Source organism: Lucilia sericata, unplaced genomic scaffold (assembly GCF_015586225.1).
Source record: "Lucilia sericata isolate MDLA Ls3-8-SP2 unplaced genomic scaffold, ASM1558622v1 Contig001607F_arrow, whole genome shotgun sequence".
Taxonomy (NCBI): domain Eukaryota; kingdom Metazoa; phylum Arthropoda; class Insecta; order Diptera; family Calliphoridae; genus Lucilia; species Lucilia sericata.
Window position 1 is genome coordinate 12246 of NW_023995524.1, and position 21273 is coordinate 33518.

Below are 21273 nucleotides of genomic sequence, written 5' to 3' on the forward strand. Positions count from 1 at the left end.
AACATGACAACAAAGAGAATGAAGCAAGTAGCATGACTCTGTCGAGAAGAAATGTGCTGTTTGTTTGATTGGAGGTGGTGGCAGAAATGGCAAAAAACATCGTTCTTCGTCATTGAATATTAAAAAAACTCAAAATACCAAAAGCCGGTGGGTTGTGTACACATATGTATACCTATACACACGCCTATATTATTAAGTTGTATTAAATTCCTCCTCCTTCATGGCCTTGAAATTAAGCGAAATTTTCGCCGCTACCATCGTCTGGCAACTTAATAAACCAAATAATAGATTTATGAAAATTTACACTTACCAGCCACTTTTAATAATTCCGCATCCACCAGATCGGTAAGATCTGGCTCCTCGCCATACCAAAATATCCATAATTCTTTGGCGGCCGCTAGTGATAGAGGTGGATGCACTTTTGAGGTGTTAACATCAAACATTGCACTTGGATCCGAGTTATCTTGTCTGGTAGACTGAACACGTCTCCAAACACATAGAATGTCAGCTTGCATACATCTTGAATAGGAGCGTAAGATAGGATCATCCAGTGGATCACTGGATGCATTTGGTCGCTCATTGTTAACAAATTTGCGCCATTTTATACCGCATAAATCAGTCTAGAATAAAGAGAAGAGAGAAATTATTATTAGTGTTTAAGAAAAGTATTAAAAATATTAATAATTATTTTTTATCTTTACTTGTATGTTTTTTCACATCTTTGATATTCGTTCATTTCTGTTTGTACAATTTTTGCTCTCTTTTTTAATAAACTCTTCTACATGTCTATTTTCGAATTTACTGTATCTCTCCCTCCAAATCTCACTAACTCTATATCTTTTGTTAATATCAGGCATGGAAAATTCACATTTTTATATCGGTAATTTTTCTAACATATTCACCCCTATCGGCAATCAACATTTCACGTGAAATGTGTTCCCTTTTCACATTATTCGTTCACTAACTTTTTTGACGTTGTGAAATTTGTTGATAGAATTTTGTAAACATTGAACAGCTGTTACATACAAAATCAACTACTGTGAATGAATTGTTCACGATAGCAATTTTCCCTTCGAGAGGAATGTACATTTCAATGGAACAAAAATTTCACATCTATTGGCGGTAGTGATATTAATTTTTGATAAAAAGTCGACAGAACAGTCTGTAGTGTAGTCCATAGTTTTGTCTATAGTCTTGTCTATAGTCTAGTCTAGTCTATAGTCTAGTTTATAGTTGTGTCTATAGTGTAGTCTATAGTTTTCTCTATAGTCTAGTTTATAGTTTGTCTATAGTATTCTCTATAGTCTAGTCAGTAGTTTAGTCTTGTCTATAGTATTGTCTATAATTAAGTCTATAGGTTAGTCTACAGTCTAATCTATATTATAGTCTATAATCTCGTCCATATTATTGCCTATTGTCTATAGAATAATTTATAACCTAATGTAATCTATAGTCTAGTCTAGAATAATTAATAGTCTAATATAATCTATAATCTATAGACTCTAGAGGAAATTACCTTAAAAACTATTTCAAAATTTCAATTATCCATATCTGGTTAATATGTTTCATAAGGGGAGCAACAAACTAAGGTATTGCAAAAATGTTTTAATACAAAAAAAAAATAACAACAAAAGAAAACCTACAGAATTATTATACCAGTTTGAAATCTATAAAAAAATATACCAACTCATGTTTGGACACAGATACTTATGCCCCCGATAAGCAACTATGACGTTTATTGAGTGAGTTCGCTACAACTCATTCTTTCTCGCTCACTATCCCCACTGGGATGCAACAAACACAGTCAAACAAACACATTTAAATTTTTTACTATAAATAAAAGGTAAAAACAAGAAAATGAAAAAGAAAAGAAATACATCAACATACTAAAGAAAAGTGAAAAGAGTACGTACAACTTTAAAACGGCATATCATTGATAAGACACAACAACAATATTATAAACTTTCTTGTTTTTTTTTTGCAATTTTATTCAGAAACACTAAAACAACTGCGAAAAGGTACTAATTCCTTAAGTAGATTATTCAAAGGTATATTTATAACAGAGAAGTATAAAATACAATATCACAGCGTCATAATTCTACTATGTGCTGTCGTAAAGACTATCAATCGTCTCATCCCACACACAAATTGCGGTTGAGTTCCTGAAGTTCTCTTATTGACAGTCTTGGGTATTGTGTGGCTGTCAATATATTTCAGATGTATTGTTTTAGATTTTGGAACTTTATAAGATATTCAAGACTCGAGTTTGGATTTAGAAAAGCAAGATGCGGAGATAAGACTTCCAAGTAACAAGGACTAGGTAGGTATATTGGAAAAAAAAATTATGTAGATGTGAATAAATACTTAGTACTATAATTATCCTTACCAGAAAATAATACAAAGTCATAATCAAATCAAAAGGCAACTACTAAAAAGGTGTTAAAATATAAATATTTGATTTTAATAACATTTGTACAATGTAATCAAGTTTTATTATTGTTAAGGGGGAGGTCAATATCACACCTATTATTTATAATAAAATTACAGTTTACCAAAAAAATAAAAAAAATACGAAAAAGAAAAACAATGAAAAAACACACACACGCTACAAATGAACAGAAATACAACACCTGTTATTATAGTTAGTTGTTGTTTCACAGTTTTATTTTTGTGCAACAGTTATATTTTTATTTATATATTATTTGACAAACTCATTCACATGTATATAAAATAAGAAAGAAAAATACAACAACATACATTACTACTCCTAAGTGTATTTGTTTTCTTCTTACCACAAACTAGACAAACAAGTTTAAAACAAGTTGTGTGTATGATACTTAAAGAAAAATATATATAATTTTTTTATTAAAATATAAACACACAAATACAAAAACAATAATATCTAACATAAAAAGAAAATAGAAATAGTACTTAAGAGAGAGAGGGAAGTACGGTGTTGCCAGAAATGTAATAAATATTTTTTAAATTTATACCTATTTCTTTTTTATAATTTCACTATATATGTATATAGTCGAAAGTAAATAGAACTTAGAGAATAGATCATATCAATCTTAAGACGAAATACTAAAGATCATTTTATAATCGAAAGACTATAGAACAATCTATAGTCGAGAGGCTAAAAATCAATCAATCTATAGTCGGATAGTCCAAATATTAATCTCTACTTAAGAGACTATGGATCAATCTATACTCAAAAAACTAAAGATTAATCTTTGGTCGACAGATTACTGATCAGAGGGCGAAGTCGACCGGCTTCGAGTCGGCGCTTAGTCGCCGCCGAACTATATTTAGTTGCTTGAGCCGCCGCCGAAACACTCGGCTTAAGTTTACTAAAATTTTTTAATATTTTTATTAACTAGGCTATAGACTGTAGGACCAATTATTTTTGATTCTGTAACATAATGAATTATTATTGGCCAAATTATATTTTGAAAACGTACAAGATTTTTACAAAGGATATATGTAACAAGCGATATTTTATAATTTTCAATACTCCCGATATGTATATTCGTTGTTATATTTTTTATATGAATGTGAATGTGCTATAAGTTGTTTCGTAACTATTATGCTAACATTTTTTTATATTAATAATATATATATTTTGAAAAAAAAAAAAAAAAAAAATATTTAAAAGATATGTAAATGTATGTCTTGTTAATTTAAATATTTTTTATTTGTTCCTATATACCATCTACAGTTTCTGAATAAGATTCAAGAGAGTGTAAATGAGAATTAAAGTAGACTAAATCTAGAAACTTTTGAGACTTTTTTTAAAAATCATTTATTATTAATATTTTAAGCAAAGTGATCCTCCCAGTATCTAAATTTTGATATTTACATTATTTTTGAACATAAATGTAAGAGTTTAAATTTCCTTAAAAACATTCAGCTCTGAGCCGACTTTAAGCCGCCGCCGAATTATTTTGGCTCAGCCGCCGCCGCCGACAATTTTAAGTCGACTTCGCCCTCTGTTACTGATTCATCTATAGTCGAAAGACTTAAATCAATCTCATGTCGAGGGACTGTAGATCAATATCTATTCTTATAGTTATAGACAAATCTCTAGTCGAGTGACTAGAGATTAATCAATAGTCGAATGATGAAGATTAATCATTAGTCGAGATACACTAGATCAATCTATAGAAGCGATATATCAATATACTAAAGATCAATACATAGTCGAGAGAATATACATCAAAATATAGTCGTGAGTCTCAAGATCAATCTTTAGAGAAAAAGTTATAGATTAATCAATAGTCGAGTTACTCTCTAGTCACCCATTAATACTTGATTAATAAAGATCAATCTATAGTAGAGAGATAATAGATCAATTTATAGTCAAAAAGTTATAGACCAATTTATAGTCGAGAGACTAGGGATTAATCATAGTCGAATATTAAAGTTCAATCTTTAGTCAAGATACTATAGATCAATCTATAGAAGCGATATATCAAGATACTAAAGATCAATTTATAGTCGAGAGACTAGAGATTAATCAGTAGCGAATAATAAAGATAACTCTTAGTGGAAAAACTACAGATCTATTTTTAGTCGAGAGTGTTGGGAGACTTTAGATCGAGAGGTTTAGAGATTAATGACGTGAGTGAACTACAACCCAGAAACGATTTTTTTCTTTTTCGCAAAACATTTACATTTTTCAAAATGTAAATTTTGCAAATACTCTTAATTAAAATAAATTAAAAAACAACATACTACTCACCAAGGCAAAAAAGTTTGTATGGCAATCCTCCAAACTAGCGCCGTTAGTCTGATGTGATTGATGCGTCATAGTTCATAGATTTTGTTTGCAATACAGCAGCTCCTCATTTTCTCAATTGTTGATATTAATTTTTGTTTGTTGTTGTTTTTGTTCTTTTTTTTTAAGATTATAACTATAGATGATTGGCAAAGATAGTAATAAAACAACAATGGTATTGTTTTTTTTTTTAATGGTTACGTTTTTTATATGAAAGTTTAATTATTTATGCTGCTGTCTTAATTGTTTACGAGGCAAATTTGTGTTTTTATAAAATTCTTCTTGTTTATTTTTCTTTTCATAACAATTGGAAGAAGAAGGCGATTTTATAATACATTTAGATTTTGTACTTATTCTTTTTTATATTTATTTATTATTATTTTGTATTTGCTGTTATTTATTACAACAGTAATGTAGTAAAACACACACACTCACACTGTTATATTGTTTTGAATTAAAATGTAAAGTTTCGCTCATAATTAGAGAGGTGGTGTACGAATATAAAGAGACATCTGTTGAAGGAGAAAAATAGAGAGTGAGATTATGTTAGAAGAAGGTGAGTTGAGTTTTTTTTTTATACAAATACAAGTTGATAGCTTTATTTTATATGTAAATTTTTGGATTTTATTGTTTTTGTTTTTTTATCATTGGAATTTTGTTAATTATTTTTTAGAATTTGTTGTTGTTGATTTACTGGCGATTTTTTTTTTTTTGCTGTTGGTTTGCCTGTTATTTACTTTTATGAATTAAAGCTTCACACTAAATTAAGTAAATTTTTTCGTAAATAAATGAAAATCATTTGAAAATAAAAATGACCACAATAACAACATTTTTATTATACGTAGGTCGTTGTCTATTTTATTGACTATTTTGTGAATATGTATTATTTAATTTCTTTTTTAATTTAACTCTCACACGCGCATGTTAATGAAATTTTCACTTTGTTTTTTTTTTTTTTTTAACAATAACGAATTGTTGCCGAATGCACGACCCATCGAAGGCACACGTTTTAAAATTATTGTAAAATAAAACACATTTTTTAATAAGATGCTGCTGCTGATGTTTTTGTTAAGAAATTATATATATAGATATGTTTTTGTTTTGATTTATTTTATATTATGTACTTTTTTATGAATTTACTACTAAAGTTGACGACAAAAAAAAAAACAACAATACAAAAGGAGAATGTAAATAAGAGTAAAATTATATTAGTTAAATTTTGCAAAGGAGTGAGTACAAGTAAGAAGAGAGAAATTTGTGTTGAGCAAAGCAAAAAAAAACAAGCAACAAAAACTCAATTTTTTATTATTAGTTTGGTATCGTTAAAATTCATCGACGTAGACAGCAAAAAATAACATACAAAAATATATTACACTCTTCTTATTAAAACAAGTGAGTTTGTTTGTGTATACAAATATTATAAAGTTTAGCTAAACATTGTTGTTGTTGTTGTTGTTTTTCTTTTGTGTGTTTGATTTTTTTTTATACATGTATGAAGTAGCAACCAACCGTAGACGACTTTTGTGTAATAGATGAATGATGATAATGATGATGACGACAAACATTTATATTTATGAAATCAATTCTTCTTCTTATTTTAGTTGTTATTGTTTTAATTTTTTATAAAGATAATAACATTTTCACTTTTTGTTGATTTGTTTTTTTTTTAATTTTTATTATGTATTTTCCCAATAAATTTTATTTTAAAATATATTCTTAATAGTTTACATGTTTTTCACTCTACTTTTGTTAAGTATCTATACAAATTATTCAATGTAGAAAATTTCTTTATATTTTTGTGCAAAAATATTAAATGTAGAAAGAGTATTTTAAGTAAAATGTTAACAACCGTATACGACTGACGACTACTGACTGCCCAACGAATGAGCAACGACACGACGGCAACGACAACATCGATTGTCGTCTACACAATGGAAATTTTGCTTGTTTTGCTTTGCTATTGTATTTTATTTGTTTTTGCTTTTATTTTTGTTGTATCAGTGTTGCCATTTTAAATTATTATAAAACAAACACAAATGAAAATAAGAAAGAAAAAACGTTGAATCATTAATAAAGAGAATACATTTACAAGCAGATAAATTGAAATGTAGAGGAAAAGTAAATCCGTAGCGCTTTGGGTTCCCTCTGTTTGTGGTATCCACAAAGTATGATACATCGATACGCCACCAAATATAAAAATTAGAAATTTCCCTTCAATCCTACTAATAAATTCAGATTCATTTATTCATAGCCGTCGCTCATAGCCGTCGTCATACAGAAAATAGGAATTATTTATACCTACTAGGTTAGAGGATAGTTCCAAGTTTGATTCATTATATTGCCAAGTGATATATGACATTAGCAAACTAATCTATCTTCACAGTCTGATAATACGACTATGGAAAAACATTTGGTATACCTATAGGATAGGAACCTTCGTTTCATAGACATGTTATTTTAGGCTATTTAGATTTGCTCTGATTTCACTCGACTTTGTAATAGAGGAAGTGAAATTAATTTCTCTGTAGAACTTTTGTATTAAAAAAGACTTCTCTAATAAGGGTTCTTCAGAATATGGGAATTAAGTCTAAGCCAAGAAATTGGGCTACTTCTACAGGGTTAGTCCATAAATCCATTGGGATAAGTAAAGTAGGGTGGGTAGGATAGTTGAGCCTGTTGCGGTAACCTGAAACCATGATATTGATGGCGTCTCTATGAATACCGTTCCAAACTGCTGCATACGAATTACGATCCAAAGGATACTGCACATATCTTCGTATAATCTCCTCGTATACACGAAGGTCCTTCCTGACATGCCTCAGGAGAGTATCCAACAGTGGGATTTAGTAGTATTTCAAATACATTCCGGTAGTAACTTATAGTCAGCATGACATAATGTTACTACACTGGGAGTACCTTCGTTTCCTCGTATAGTTGGCATGCCGAGGTTATTTGCATGCAGAATATTACAGTCCGTAGGGCAGCGTTTTGGCAGATTTGAATATTTCTCTACTGGATATCACTCAGTGAAGGAGACAACACGGGAGCAGTATAATTGCCCACTGACCGGCCAATTGTTTTATAGGTAGCCACCAAGGTTTCTTTGTCCATTACTTAGAGCTGCCGCCTAGAGCTTTGAGAGCCTTGTTTCTACTTCGCAATCAGTACATAAATGCAGTGGCATGAGCTGAGGTAAACAGACTGTTAAAGGTGACCCCCAAAATTTTTGGGAGGTTCACAGTCGGTATTTGGGTTCCATCGACTATGACGCCTAAATTCATGTTTATCTCCTTTGTCCAGGTGGTGAAGAGTGTTGCTAAAGACTTCTCTGGTGATAGTTTCAGTTTATGTCTAATGAAGAAATTGTATATTTCTCTAAGATAACCATTCACTGGATCGCATAGATCATACGTTTTACCCATCGCCATAATGGTGCAATCGTCCACATATGATATAAAGTTCCACATCTTGTGGAGGTGTGGGGAGTTTATAGATGTAGAAGTTCAGCAGTAGGGAGCTAGAACACAGCCCTGTGGTACTCCCTGTTTAAGAAGAAAGATGAAGGTATAACAGATTCCCAAAAAGGCAACACTGATGACAGCATATAAAAAAACATTGTTTCTTCTCTTTTACTTAGATTAAATTAACAACCAAATTTTTAAAAAGGGCAGAATTGTTAAACCAAAAAAAACGAGCTAAAATAATAAAGGAAATATACAACAAATGAAGGGGTAACACAGACTGAACCTAATAGGTAGAAATGTTTACAAATACAGATGTATAGAACAAATTTGTGAAGATTTATTTGTTTGTTTTTCTATAATTTTCAATTCTAGTAGTTAATATTAAAAAAAATTATTTACGTAGGTTTTATTTTGCATGATGATGATAAAAAAGTTTTTTTAATAAATTTGCTGGCTTTTCTCTAGATTTGTGTAATTACTACAAAGTGTTTTTATTTACTGTCTGTATAGGTACATACAACAACACATACCTACGTTTTTCTTTGATTTTTTATTCATTTTTTTTTTTTGTTTTTGTACAAGTTATTTAGGTTTCTTTTGTCTATTGTTGCTGCTTTTTTTTTGTATGAGAACTTAAAATCAAGTCGAGGGCGATGCACGCACACAAGAGTTCGCTTGAAAAATCCACAATCAAAGAGGAACCAACAAAAATAAAAGATGAAAACACTTTACACTGAATATAAGAAAAAAAATGTAATAACACAAAAATACTCCGCTTCGTTTTTCTGTCAAAGAGAGAGAGAAAGAGAGCATATAATACTGAAAGAAAAAAAGTCTCACACATAAAAAAACAACAACAGTAGTTCATACATAATTATATATTTTTTGTTGCCGTTGTGTGTTTTTGTTTTCATCAACTATTAATGGAGTATAGAGACGATGACAACACACTCAATGCAAGAGGGGAAAGACGGGTGGGGGTGGAGTTGTTGTTTATTTCTCATATGACTTTTGGCAGTAAGTATAGCCGCAATAATCAAGTAACTAACCAAGCAAATATCAAATTAAAAACAAACATATTTATCAGTTAAGCTAAACCAGGTATAAAATTTTGAAAATTAATAATCATATTTATCTTTATTTATTAAAAAGTATTAATACACTTTAAGGTATTTAATAAGTATTAAAGATTGAAATTAAAAATCTTTTAACCGACTACAATTGAATTTGAAGAATCGAAAAAAGCCAATTATTCCGATAATAGGATTAGCTCCACTGTCTGAAAAACACGTCCTCCTAGTATTGAAGTATTTTAATCAAGTACGGAAGAGTTTTTAATAAAAAGTCTCGTAAAGAAAATTATTTGAAAACAAATATTTTACGAAACCTCCTATTTATTTTCTACTTTTATTAGGCATAGTGTGATTGAAAATATCTACTAATCGAAGATATACTATAAATTTAAAAAAAATAATATCAAATCGAATATCGAATTCATTCAAATTTTATCAAAAATGTTATTAAACTAGAAAAAATTCTTCAAACATAGAAAATATATAAAGCTTTATTTCAAAAGAGGAAATATTATTGGATATTTTTCTATAAAAAAAAGAAAATTAAGCAAAAATGTTTAATGAAAAAAAAAACTTTAGGCAAAATATGTATTTTATAAAAATTTAACGAAAACTTTCTGTAAAAAGTTTAATATTCCTTTTTTAAATTAATAAATTTTATATTTAAAAAAGGAATATTAATATTTATAGACATTTTTTTACAAAAATTTTAATTTTATCGAAAATGTTTTTAAAATATAGAAAATTTATTAAAATATTATTAAAAAGATGAGAATTTATTAAAATTTTTTATAAAAATACAAAATAAATCAAATAATTTCAGTGAAAGTATACATTTTATCGAAATATTCTATAAAAATTAAAAGTAGACTATAAAAATATTTATATTAAATATTTTTTTGAAAGCTAAAAATAGTTTAAAAAACTTCAAAATTTTAAAAAAATTAAAAAAAAGTAAAATAATCGAAAATTCATGAGGATATCTACTAATGTATAAAATGTGTCCAAAAAAATAAAATATTTTTGGAAAAATATATAAAATTTTTCAAAACTTTTCTTGATAAATAGAAAAATTATCAAAACTTGTCTAAAAAACCAAAAGTTTAAAGAAATAGAACAAAAAAAATTTAAAAAGAAAAATTTAATTAATTTATTTTATAAAAATTGAAAATTTAGAGAAATTTTTCTTAAAAATAAAAAAATTCGAGACAATTAAAGTAATATTCCGACATTTTCTATTAAAAAAATTCTATAAAAAATATTTTTCCAAACTTTTTCATTAAATTAGAAAATTTTTCGAGGCTTTTCTTTAAAAATAGATAATTTATTGAAAATTTTCTATAAAAATAAAACGTTTATCGAAAATAAATTAAAAATTTGGTCTTTTTTGAATAATAAAATGTTTAATCTCTTAAAAATTTTTTATTAAAAATGGGTATTATTAAGAAAAAGAATTAAAGAAAATGTACCTATATTGAAAAGAAATTTATTTTTATGATTTTTTAAAAAAATATCTGCTATTAGAGAAGAATAATACATAATTTATCAAATATTTTCTCTAAAAAATTATCCAAAATTTTCTATTATAGAGCACTTATTGAAATTTTCCAATGCTATTGAAAATCTGTCAAACTTGTTTAATTGATTATTGATTTTTACAATACTTTAAATTCCAATTTCTTAATAAATGAAGTGTAATGCATGTTTGGGGCGTAAGGTAGTAATACCAATATGCATTCCGCCGGTTATTTATACCATCTGATTAGGAAAACTCAAAATTTAAAAAAAAAAATTATTATATTATTTTGTTTTTTAAACTAAAACTTATTATGAGGGCAAAGTTTTTACAAGATTTAACATTTATTTTCCTCACAATCATCTTGCCTTTTGGGGGCTTTTTCTTTTGTTTTTCTTGTGTTGAAATAATAATATAAAAAGAAAAAATAAGAATAAAACGAAAATAATATATTCACTGCCGATGATATTACTCTCTGGCTCTGTTGGTGGTGTAAAGAAGCTTGTTTGCTGGTTTAATTTTTCTTTTATTTTTTTTTTTTTTTTTTTGCCAACTTATTGTACAAAGTTAATAAATGCTCCAACCAACTCACGAATGAACGAATAAAGAAAACAAACAACCGCACAAAAAAACTCACACACACACAAAAGATAGAAAACAACAAATGAACTTCTACTTTATGTTGAATTGCTGCTGCTGCTTTAGTATAGTTGTTGTTGTTTTTGTATTTCTTTATTATTTTTTTTTTTTTGCTTTTTGTCGTTTTTATACTCAAAGTAGTCTTCTTTTTGCTGTTTTTTATATGTTTTTCTTCCCTTTTAACGGAAATAGCAAAAGAGAACATAATAATAAAAGAAAAAAATTGCAAAATTACGCGTCATATAGGAATTTTTCCTTTTGATATTTAAAATCGATCGACTATATTTTTCTTATTCATTTTTAATTTTTTGTAATTTCTTAATATTTTTCTGGAATAATTTCCATTTTACTAGATATTTACACAACACCTGGCATAAGTTTTAAGATTATTTTGTTATTATTATAGTTTTGCTCATTAACAATTTTTTGCTCCACTTTCCATTCACTTCTGATTTTTCTTTCTAATCGATATTTTTTTAAATATCTCTTGAAACACTTTTTTAAAAAACAAAACACTTCTTAACACTCTTTTATTTAATATTTTTTTTTTTTTTAATATAAAAACACCCTAAGCGGATATGGTATTTGATTTGTTAATTACCGTAATAAATTATTTCTTTTAATATTTTAAATAAAAAAATAAAACGTAGGGGACACACACTGAAATTTTTCTTTAAAACGCGTAGAGCAACATTGACGACAACGACGACATGACGTTTGCGACTGCGACGACTATAGAATTGAAAATGGCGTTGTCGAACAGAGAAATATACAGATTTTTTTCTTGTCTTTTTGTCTTCTACTATTATACAGCCTTACATAGTTGCATTTTTAAGTACTTTTGTGTATATAAAACACTAAATATGTAATGATTTTTATTGATATATATTATAAAATACTTTCAATTTTTTTATAAATTAATGTAAAATAAATAATTTTATTCTATTTTACTATTTAAAACATTTTTAATAAAGTAAATCTCTTTGTATTGCAACCCTGTTTAATCATTGTTGCCATTTCTTTCCGACACTCTTCTTCCACTCACACTCACTTCTAGTGAAGTCGTTTACTTGCTTGCACACACACACTATGACAAAAATAATTGATTTTCTCTTCTCACTGCAATAACAAAACATGTAAAAACTTTCCCTTAATTTACATGACACTTTGTTCACACTTTAAATTAAATTTCTTAAATTATTCCTCTCCTCTTATTTGTTTATATTAATTAAATAATTTTTTTATAATTTAATAAATTTTTAAAGCAACAATTCGCTTATAAAATTGCGTTTTTTCTTGTTAACAAAATTTTCTTATTTCTTTTTAATTTCCACACACACCATTTATCTCTTTTACTCTTGTTTATTTCAAATTTAATGTATTATAGTTTTGTCTCCTTCTTTTATGTTGTCGGCAAAAATGCACCCACACATACACAAACACGTTTAGGCGAAAAAAAAGAGACTTACACACATACACACACTAGCAACAATGCCAAATATCTGTGTGTAACCTTGTCATACAAAAAAACACAAATTACTTTTTTTCTATTAACTTTTTGCTTCTATTTTCCTTATTAACAGTGTTTTTTTATAAATATATTTTTCTTTTACACTTTTCAGTATATATATTTTTGAATTTGCAAATTATTTAAAGATTTTATTTGTTCTTTACGAGTGCAATTTGTTTTCAAGTTCACAGAAGTTTGTCTGCTGCTGCGAAAAGAAGTAAAAACGAAACTGTTTTTCGCTTCGAAGAGAGAGAGTGCTGCTGTACACAGAAATATCGCATGGCCAGTGTTGCCATATATTTTTTGAAAAAAAAAACTTTTTATTTCCAAGAAAAAAATAGTTTTTTCAATAAAAAAAACTTTTTTAAGTACTAAAAGTACAAAATACTCCTAAAAAAATCAATTTTAAATAGCTTAATGAAAATTGGTACATCAGTGGTAAGGGATTACTGGATATTGTAGTCTTAGATACCATCAATTTACTCTTGAAACCTCTGTAAATATGCTTTGTAACTGCCCAACATTGGAGACTCAAATAGCAAAGATTTTGGGTCTTACTAGACCCAGAGGATGTGAACCAATGGGTTCCATAAAATATCAAATGTCTATGTTCAATGTTCACAAAAGTTTTACGAATATCTCGCATATTAGCATAGTGCAGCAGTATTTTAAACTTATTTGTTGATTAAAAAAATGTCAAAACAGCATTCAGTTTCAAAAAACTTTTTTTTTATTAAAATAAAAATTGAAAACTTTTTCGAATCTCGAAAAACAAAAAATGGGGAAACATAACATATGGTAGCACTACGCATGGCGCATCTAATAAGGTGAAGTCTGTTTAACAGCTGATTGTTTTTTTTTATTCATTGAAATTTAGCCCGAAGCTGTCAAACTCCATATAAAGCAATTCTCTCTCAAAATTAAATGGCTACACCTTATAATGTATACGCCTCGGAAAATTCGCTTTATGTGCTGCAGGAAATAAAAACCGCCCTAGGGTAGTGCAGCTTTTATCTGCTCATTAGAAATACTCATGTTTAGGGTTCTATAGTTGAAACGAAAAGTCGACTCTTCGACTTTTTTCATTTAGTTAAAAGTCGACTTTTCGACCTTTCGACTTTTTCCATTTTATGAAAAGTCGAATTTTCGACTTTTCGACCTTTTTCATTTATTTAAAAGTCGACTTTTAGACTTTTCGACTTTTAGTATTATATAAATGGTCGACTTTTCGACTTTTTTCGACTTTTTTCGAATTTTCGACATTTTTCGACTTTTTCCGACTTTTTTCGACTTTTTCTGACTTTTTGACTTTTCGATTTTTTTACGACTTTTTGACTATTTTCGACTTATTTCGACTTTTTTCGACTATTTTTTTACTTTTTTCGAGTTTTTCCGATTATTTTAGAGTTTTTGACCTCTTTTCCACTTTTTTAAAATTTTCGACTATTTACGACTTTTAGACTTTTTCCGACTTTTCGACTTTTTTCGACTTTCTTCGACTTTTTTTGACTTATCGACTTTTTTCGACTTTCCGACTTTTCGACTTTTATTTACAAAGTCGACTTTTCGACTTTTTTCATAGACGATAGTCGAGTTATCGACTTTTTTGGAACAAAATAGTCGACTTCGACTTTTTTCGACAAAAAGTCGATTGTTCGATTATTCGAAAGTCGATTTATAGAACCCTACTCATGTTTGAGTGTCGTGCGCAGCCAAGTCAGAGGTGGAAGTACACAACATTCTTTGTACGCGGCAGCTGATTGGGGTTGTATTTTGTTTAGTATAGATTAAGAATAAACTAAAATGAAATAAATTTCTCCAACAATGGAAGAAAAATATTAAAAATATATACAAAAACTTAAAATTTTTATTTTTAAAACATTAACAGTCTTATCAATATCTTCCCTATTCATGAACCAATCAATCCATCGATCAAAATTGTATAAAATATTTCAAGCTTTCATTTGGTGTATTGATATATACTTATATCTTAATAAATGGGGATAATATTGCAGTTTAGAAAGGTTGAAGTATATAAAATTTATGTTTTTTGTTCGATATTAATTAATTGTTGTTGTTTTTTGAGAGGAGGAAAGTTTATACTAGTATTATTACTACTACTAATGATACTACTAAATATCATCCCAAATTTATTAAGATATTGGTATATATCCATACATCAAATGAAAACTTGAAATCTTTTGTACCATTTTTTTAATATTAATTGCCACCGTTATATTGATGGATTTGCGATATATCGACACTTTTAGATTTTATATTTTTTATCAGATTTTATATTTTCTTGTAAGTACATAACAATTCCTTTCCGAAATATAACTGCGAAAAATTTGGTTCTGAAATTATTTTCAAATAAGAATAAGTGCTGCCAAATTCATTCACAACTGAATTACTGCCTTATCAACCTGAACAGCTGTTTTATAACAACGGCGTTAGATTTTTAAGTCAACTTTGTTATCTTTATGAATCCACCAACCGCATTAACTAAAAAATATTAGAAAACTCAGGAAATTAGCGAAAAAATATTGAAGAATGCAAGCAAATTTAACTAAAACTTTAAGCAACTTGTTACAAAAAAGTGTAAGTATTATAAAGTTGAATACTAATCTCAACAAAATTGTATATATTTGTACAATTTTCATTTAGAACACTTGGTCAAGATGTTACTCAACCAAAGCAAAAACGGTGGGACAAATTGAGGCTACAGCTCAGTCCATAAGTGATAAAGGGTAAGATTTGACACTATAATAATATAAATAAAATTAAAATATGTTTATACTCTTGCAGTTTTCTCCGGCCCCATAAAACTTATAAGGCTCCCGCTAATGTTGCCGAAAAGGTACAGGCGATTTGCGCCTCTTTACAAATATCCAACAAGCAGGATTATAATCTCAAAAACTTGGAGGAGAAATTTAAATTTTTACAAGCCTGCTTTAATGATTTTCAACACAGTGTACCCAATTCGCAAGTGCATGAATTAAAGACAGTGGGTATGTAAGACTAATGATTCTTGAAATCTTTTGTAACTTTATAAATATTTGCATATTTTTTAAAAAAGGTGATGTTATCAAATTCTACGAAACCTCTGTTAACACCACGGTTCCCTATGATGCTTTAAAACAAATGCAATTACCCGAAAACTTGCATATACAATATGATTATGTGCGTTTCAATCCCGAGAATGATACGAAGTTTAATGGACAAACTGCCTTCCCTAAGAGTTCGACTTTAGTGACCGGTCTTAAATATCGTGGCAAATATGAGGGTCACGAAGCAAAACGTTCTTGGCCTTAAATTGAAAAAATTTTATATAATTAGTTTGTTTATTATTAAACATAAACTTTATTTTTTGTTGATAAATATGTTAAAAGAATTAAAATTTCATTAAATTTTCCACAGTGGACACCAGATTGGAATCCATTAAAGAGTCTAAAGCTTTTTGTACTCTTACATCTCTAAGTAAATCTAACATGCGCTCATCTTGCTGTACCGCTTCCAAGTTGGGATACAATAATTCATAATGCGTCTCAGCCACAGAGGGTTTATTTAAAATATTAAGAATTTTCTTTTGCAATTCAATTTCTGGATCTGGTGTTGATTTAATCATTTCTTCAGCAGCATCTCCCAGTTCCACCTTCAGTTGTAGCTCACGTCTTTGCTGCAGATATTTAATAATACGATCGTATTGTAAAACCGTTAGTGGCATATTGGACGCCAATAGATTTAGCAACATTTGTATGGCATCCGGGTGACGTTCTTTTAAAGGTGGTGCCATGTAATTTGCGGTATTGGCCGGAATAATAGGTACAGGATTTGGCAGATGGGGGGCCATTTGAGGTACATTCATAGGAACGGGTGGCATGTTACGCTGCTGCTGTTGATTTGCCATACCAGCTGCTTTGTCTCGCATAATTTTTTTCCGGAAATCATCGCTCACCAGCTTGATGGCGTCTTCCACCGGCATATTACGATGTTCGGCAGGTTGTCCATATAGAATATTAACTGTTATGCTATTATGTTCCTCGTGTTGATTTGTCACAAGTATCGCGTACAAGCAGTCACGTGAAGCAATATTCGAAAGCTAGAAGGAAGTTGCAAATATGCATATTTGAAATGTAGACAAATAACAGTGTCCAGACTTTATAGTATTTAGTTCAGATTTCATAGTCCATAGTCTGGACTATGGAGTACTCTACAGTTTGGACTATGGAGAAGTCTACAGTTTGGACTATAGTCCAGACTACAGATTTGTCTATTCTCCATACTGAAGACTGTTAATGCAAACTGTGGACTACGTACTGATGAGGACGTGCTGAGTTTTGATTTAACTTACCACTTTCCCCAGGGGAACATCAGCATTGGGAAATAAAACATCAACTCTTAAATTTAAACGCTTTAAACGATCTTCAATCATTTCGGCATATTTGCTAAACAAAAACAAACAAATTTACAATCTTTCTAGTAAAAACTAGAACTTAATTCTCCTTACGTATTTTTACGATCGACCACAATAATTTCACAATCATTATAATTGGAATTATCGACATTGTCCATGACACCACCACCTACAGCTGTCTGTGGCATTACTCCTGCACCGGCCTGAGACCAATTATTATTGCTGTTGGCTGCGACATTAGAATTCTGTTGATTTTTCTTTGAATGGGCTGCATTACGTACTGTCACCGTATTCCCCTTAAAAGTCGACTTATTTAAAGCAGCGGCCACTTTATTGGCCACCTCTTCTGATTCGAATTGCACAAAACCGAAATTTTTCTGTACTAGTGTAGCTAAAACTTTGCCATAGGGTAGACAAATACTTTCCAGGTCGTCACGCGTACATTGGGGTAAATTGCCAATAAAAATACGACTAGAAGCCTTATTCGGATCTCTTATTATGGCGAGATTTGATTTCTCTTCGGACATTTTAATTCTTGTGGTTTATTTTGGTAAAAATATTAAAATTTCGCTAGTGAAAAAATTGTAAACAAATGAAAATTTACACAAATTATTATGCTGCTTCTTATTGGCAAAAAATTCACTGAGGTTCATTAACCCATTCTGGGATAAATTCGATAATACAGTTTTAAATGGAGAAGGGTTTGATAACACATGTTGATAATACAGTTTTAATAATTTTTAATAACATTTTACCGTTGTTAATAATTTCCCTTTTTTATTGTGTCTTTCAATGCAGCAATTGATTAAATTTATAGCAAACAAATTAACTATGTATTTCTTTTCACAATATTATATAAAAATAAAAAATTAAACGATATTTTAAAATTGTTCGCATATTGATCGTTGACATACGCCAAAACATCACTAATTTATCAACATAAACACAATAATAATAATGCCGCCATTTACAGTTACATTGTGTTTTTAGCCAAGTGCGTATGCATTTTTTTAGCTTAGTTAGATAAATTTGTTTAAATGTATTCATTAAATTATCGTGTATTTATATAAAATGTGAATTAATTTTTGGCATAAATTACTAAAATAATTGAAATGTTTGTCCTGCAGCTACTAGCGCCCCTAAAAAATCTTACCAAAATGTTGCATTACGAAGATCACAACGTCTGTCACAGAAACCTAAGGTGAAGGAAGCATTTTCTTGGAAGAATGTTCACATTATAAAAAAACTCCTATCCTTCTTCAGGGTTGTTATGCTGCTTCTTATTGGCAAAAAATTCACTGAGGTTTATTAAGCATAATGTCGATATTGCAGTTATCAAATGGTTTTGATAATACTGTTTACTAATTTTTAATAAAGTTTTAATATTTTTATTAATTTCGTGGTTTTTATTGTGATTTTCAACTGTATACAGTTGGTATACCAATACCAAACTTATCTTAAAATTAAACAATATTTTAAAATTTAAAAATTTTTCCAATTCTTATCGTTGACATATGTCAATAATTCACTTATTTATCGACATAAAAACAATCATAAACATGCCGCCATTTACAGTTAGTTTGTGTTTTGAGCGAAGTACGGACGCATTTCTTTCAGATTCGTCAAAGTAATTTGTTTAAATGTATTCATTAAGTGATAGTGATGTTACCTATTGTTCAGAAGTGGAAGAATTATAAAAGGAATAAATTATTAAAATAATTGAAATATTTGTCCGACAGCTACTAGCGCCCCAAAAAATTCTTACCATAATGTTGCATTACGAAGATCACAACTTCTGTCACAGAAACCTAAGGTGAAGGAAGGATTTTCTTGGAAGAATGTTCACATTATAGAAAAAACTTCTATCCTTCTTCAGGGAATTTTGCAAAAATAAGACCTACCAGTAGAAGTAAAAAATGCACTCAAGACATTTTTATTTCAAAAGTGCTAGGGAAAGAACAGGTGGCCAAAAATTACGTACCTTTAGATTTATCAAACAAATTCAAAGTCGTATTGGTACAAACCTACTACTGTAGAACTTCATATTTTTAATGTAAAAACAAAAATGTGGCGGAAAAAGGCTAAAGAAACTACTGAAGGTGAGAAAAAATACACATATTAAATTATGATTTTGCACAAATTGTATTCGTTATAAACTTATAGTCCTGACTAGAGGTTATTATAAAACCCAGAATAGAAATAGGAATACGGAGTAGTCTATAGTCTAGATTACAAAGCGGTCTATAGAAAAATGAGTTGTCTGTAGCCTAGATAATATTGTAATCTATACAGCATTATATAGACTACGCCATTGTCAGACTATAGACAACTGTATTCTATGTAGTCTATAGTAGTGTAGTTCATAATCCAGACAATAGCCCTGACTATAGAGTTCTTAATAGTATAGACTATTGAATAGTATATACTCAAGAATATTGAGTAGTCTCTCTATAGTTCAGGCTGCAGAAAATGGAAATTTTCAGAAATTATTATGCTGCTTCTTATTGGCAAAAAATTCACTGAGGTTTATTGAGCATAGTAAAGGTAATGTCGATATTGCAGTTATCAAATAGACCATGGTTTGATAACTCGTTGATAATACTGTTCAATAATTTCTAATAAAGTTTTACCATTTTTATTAATTTCGGGGTTTTTATTCTGATTTTCAACTGTACCAATTGTTTAAATTTATAACAAATTAGTCAACTCTGTATTTCTTTTCCATAACTTATCTAAAAATTAAACAATATTTTAAAATTTAAAAAGTTTTTCGGATTTTTTACGTTGACATATGTCAATAATTCACTTATTTATCGACATAAAAACAATCATAAACATGCCGCCATTTACAGTTAGTTTTTGTTTTTAGCCAAGTTCGGGTGCATTTCTTTTAGCTTCGTCAAAAAAAGTTTTTAATGTATTCATTAAATGATAGTGATTCTACCTATTGTTCAGAAGTGGAAGAATTACTAAAAGGTGAATACATTTTTAGCATAAATTATGAAAATAATTGAAACATTTGTCCGACAGCCACTAGCGTCCTAGAAAAGCCTTACCAAAATGTTGTATTACGAAGATCACAACGTCTGTCGCAGAAACCTAAGGTGAAGGAAGGATTTTCTTGGAAGAATGTTCACATACTGAAAAATGGTTTATTTTTTAAAGCAAAAAAACGTTCAGAGAATTTTGCAAAAAACCCTCCCAGCAGTAGTAAAAAATGTACACAAGATATTTTTAATTCCCAAGTGCTGGGAGAAGAAGAGGTGGCCAAAAATTACATACCGTTAGATTTATCAAATAAATCCAAATTGGTAACTAAACAAACGTCTACTGGGGAACTTGATGATTTTAATGCGCAGCATTACTTGAAGAGGGGTAAAACCAGAAATGTTGCTGAAAAGGCTGAAGAAACTACTGAAGGTGAGAAAAATACACATTTTAATTTATGATTTTGCACAAAATGTATTTCTTGTAAACTTATTGTCCATATAGACTACGCTGTAGTCAGACTATAAACAACTGTACAATATGGACTATAAACAACTCTATAGTCTGGACTATAGTGTACTCTGGAGCGTGACTATAGACTACTCTATAGTGTGGGCTATAAACAACTCTATAGTCTGTACAATAGTGCACTTTGGAGCATGTACTACCTATAGTCTGGACTATGTATTAGTATATAGTCTGGACTAGACAAGAGAGAAAGTAGCATATGGTTCCGGCTATTTAGTAGTCGATAGTCCAGAATAGTCCAGATAATAGTGAAGCCTGTCCGGACTAAAGACTACACCATAATCCGGACTATTAACTACGCTATAGTCAGTACAATCTGGACTATAAACTACTCTATAGTCTGGACTATAGACTACATATAGTT

General features: G+C 29.2%; 4 protein-coding genes across 7 annotated transcripts in view; 2 read left to right on the forward strand and 2 right to left on the reverse strand.

Moving 5' to 3' along the window:
- Window positions 1-275: 275 nt before the first annotated feature.
- On the reverse strand, window positions 276-13204 carry LOC119612123 (mediator of RNA polymerase II transcription subunit 13-like). Of its 4 annotated transcripts, none has more exons than XM_037967859.1 (3): window positions 12939-13204; window positions 4742-5289; window positions 276-620 (listed from the first exon to the last, which is right to left on the reverse strand). In XM_037967859.1, exons 2-3 carry the CDS (start codon window positions 4808-4810, stop codon window positions 291-293), a joined length of 399 nt encoding a protein of 132 aa, XP_037823787.1. In that variant the 5' UTR covers window positions 4811-5289; window positions 12939-13204; the 3' UTR covers window positions 276-290. The 4 variants fall into 4 exon arrangements, with proteins under 4 accessions (XP_037823787.1, XP_037823789.1, XP_037823788.1 ...); XM_037967861.1 differs by having other exon boundaries at window positions 12810-12943; XM_037967860.1 differs by lacking the exon at window positions 12939-13204 and adding an exon at window positions 12071-12245.
- Window positions 13205-15432: 2228 nt separating this feature from the next.
- LOC119612122 (39S ribosomal protein L50, mitochondrial-like) lies at window positions 15433-16425 on the forward strand. The gene is made up of 4 exons (XM_037967857.1): window positions 15433-15577; window positions 15644-15726; window positions 15785-15987; window positions 16056-16425. The coding sequence occupies exons 1-4, from the start codon at window positions 15530-15532 to the stop codon at window positions 16289-16291; spliced, it is 570 nt and encodes a 189-aa protein (XP_037823785.1). The 5' UTR covers window positions 15433-15529; the 3' UTR covers window positions 16292-16425.
- LOC119612121 (nuclear receptor coactivator 5-like) lies at window positions 16339-18049 on the reverse strand. The gene is made up of 3 exons (XM_037967856.1): window positions 17487-18049; window positions 17331-17424; window positions 16339-17078 (listed from the first exon to the last, which is right to left on the reverse strand). Exons 1-3 carry the CDS (start codon window positions 17918-17920, stop codon window positions 16371-16373), a joined length of 1236 nt encoding a protein of 411 aa, XP_037823784.1. The 5' UTR covers window positions 17921-18049; the 3' UTR covers window positions 16339-16370.
- A 2060-nt stretch (window positions 18050-20109) lies between these two features.
- Window positions 20110-21273, forward strand: part of LOC119612118 (uncharacterized protein DDB_G0286591-like) — a 54412-nt gene continuing 53248 nt past the window's right edge. Inside the window, exons 1-2 of the mRNA XM_037967852.1 lie at window positions 20110-20369; window positions 20424-20813. Of these exons, the coding sequence (XP_037823780.1) occupies window positions 20309-20369; window positions 20424-20813 (451 nt within the window). The 5' untranslated portion in view covers window positions 20110-20308. The remainder of the gene's footprint in view (window positions 20370-20423; window positions 20814-21273) is intronic.

What these genes read in the sequence shown, in the direction of transcription:
- LOC119612121 (XM_037967856.1), bottom strand. Translation starts at nt 17,920, where the DNA reads ATGTCCGAAGAGAAATCAAATCTCGCCATAATAAGAGATCCGAATAAG. An exon ending in GTGGTCGATCGTAAAAATAC is followed by an intron (nt 17,425 to 17,486) that starts GTAAGGAGAATT and finishes GTTTTTGTTTAG; the next exon opens with CAAATATGCCGAAATGATTG. An exon ending in ATGTTCCCCTGGGGAAAGTG is followed by an intron (nt 17,079 to 17,330) that starts GTAAGTTAAATC and finishes ACTTCCTTCTAG; the next exon opens with CTTTCGAATATTGCTTCACG.
- LOC119612122 (XM_037967857.1), top strand. Translation starts at nt 15,530, where the DNA reads ATGCAAGCAAATTTAACTAAAACTTTAAGCAACTTGTTACAAAAAAGT. An exon ending in GCAACTTGTTACAAAAAAGT is followed by an intron (nt 15,578 to 15,643) that starts GTAAGTATTATA and finishes ATTTTCATTTAG; the next exon opens with AACACTTGGTCAAGATGTTA. An exon ending in CAGTCCATAAGTGATAAAGG is followed by an intron (nt 15,727 to 15,784) that starts GTAAGATTTGAC and finishes ATACTCTTGCAG; the next exon opens with TTTTCTCCGGCCCCATAAAA.
- LOC119612123 (XM_037967859.1), bottom strand. Translation starts at nt 4,810, where the DNA reads ATGACGCATCAATCACATCAGACTAACGGCGCTAGTTTGGAGGATTGC. An exon ending in ATACAAACTTTTTTGCCTTG is followed by an intron (nt 621 to 4,741) that starts GTGAGTAGTATG and finishes TCTTTATTCTAG; the next exon opens with ACTGATTTATGCGGTATAAA.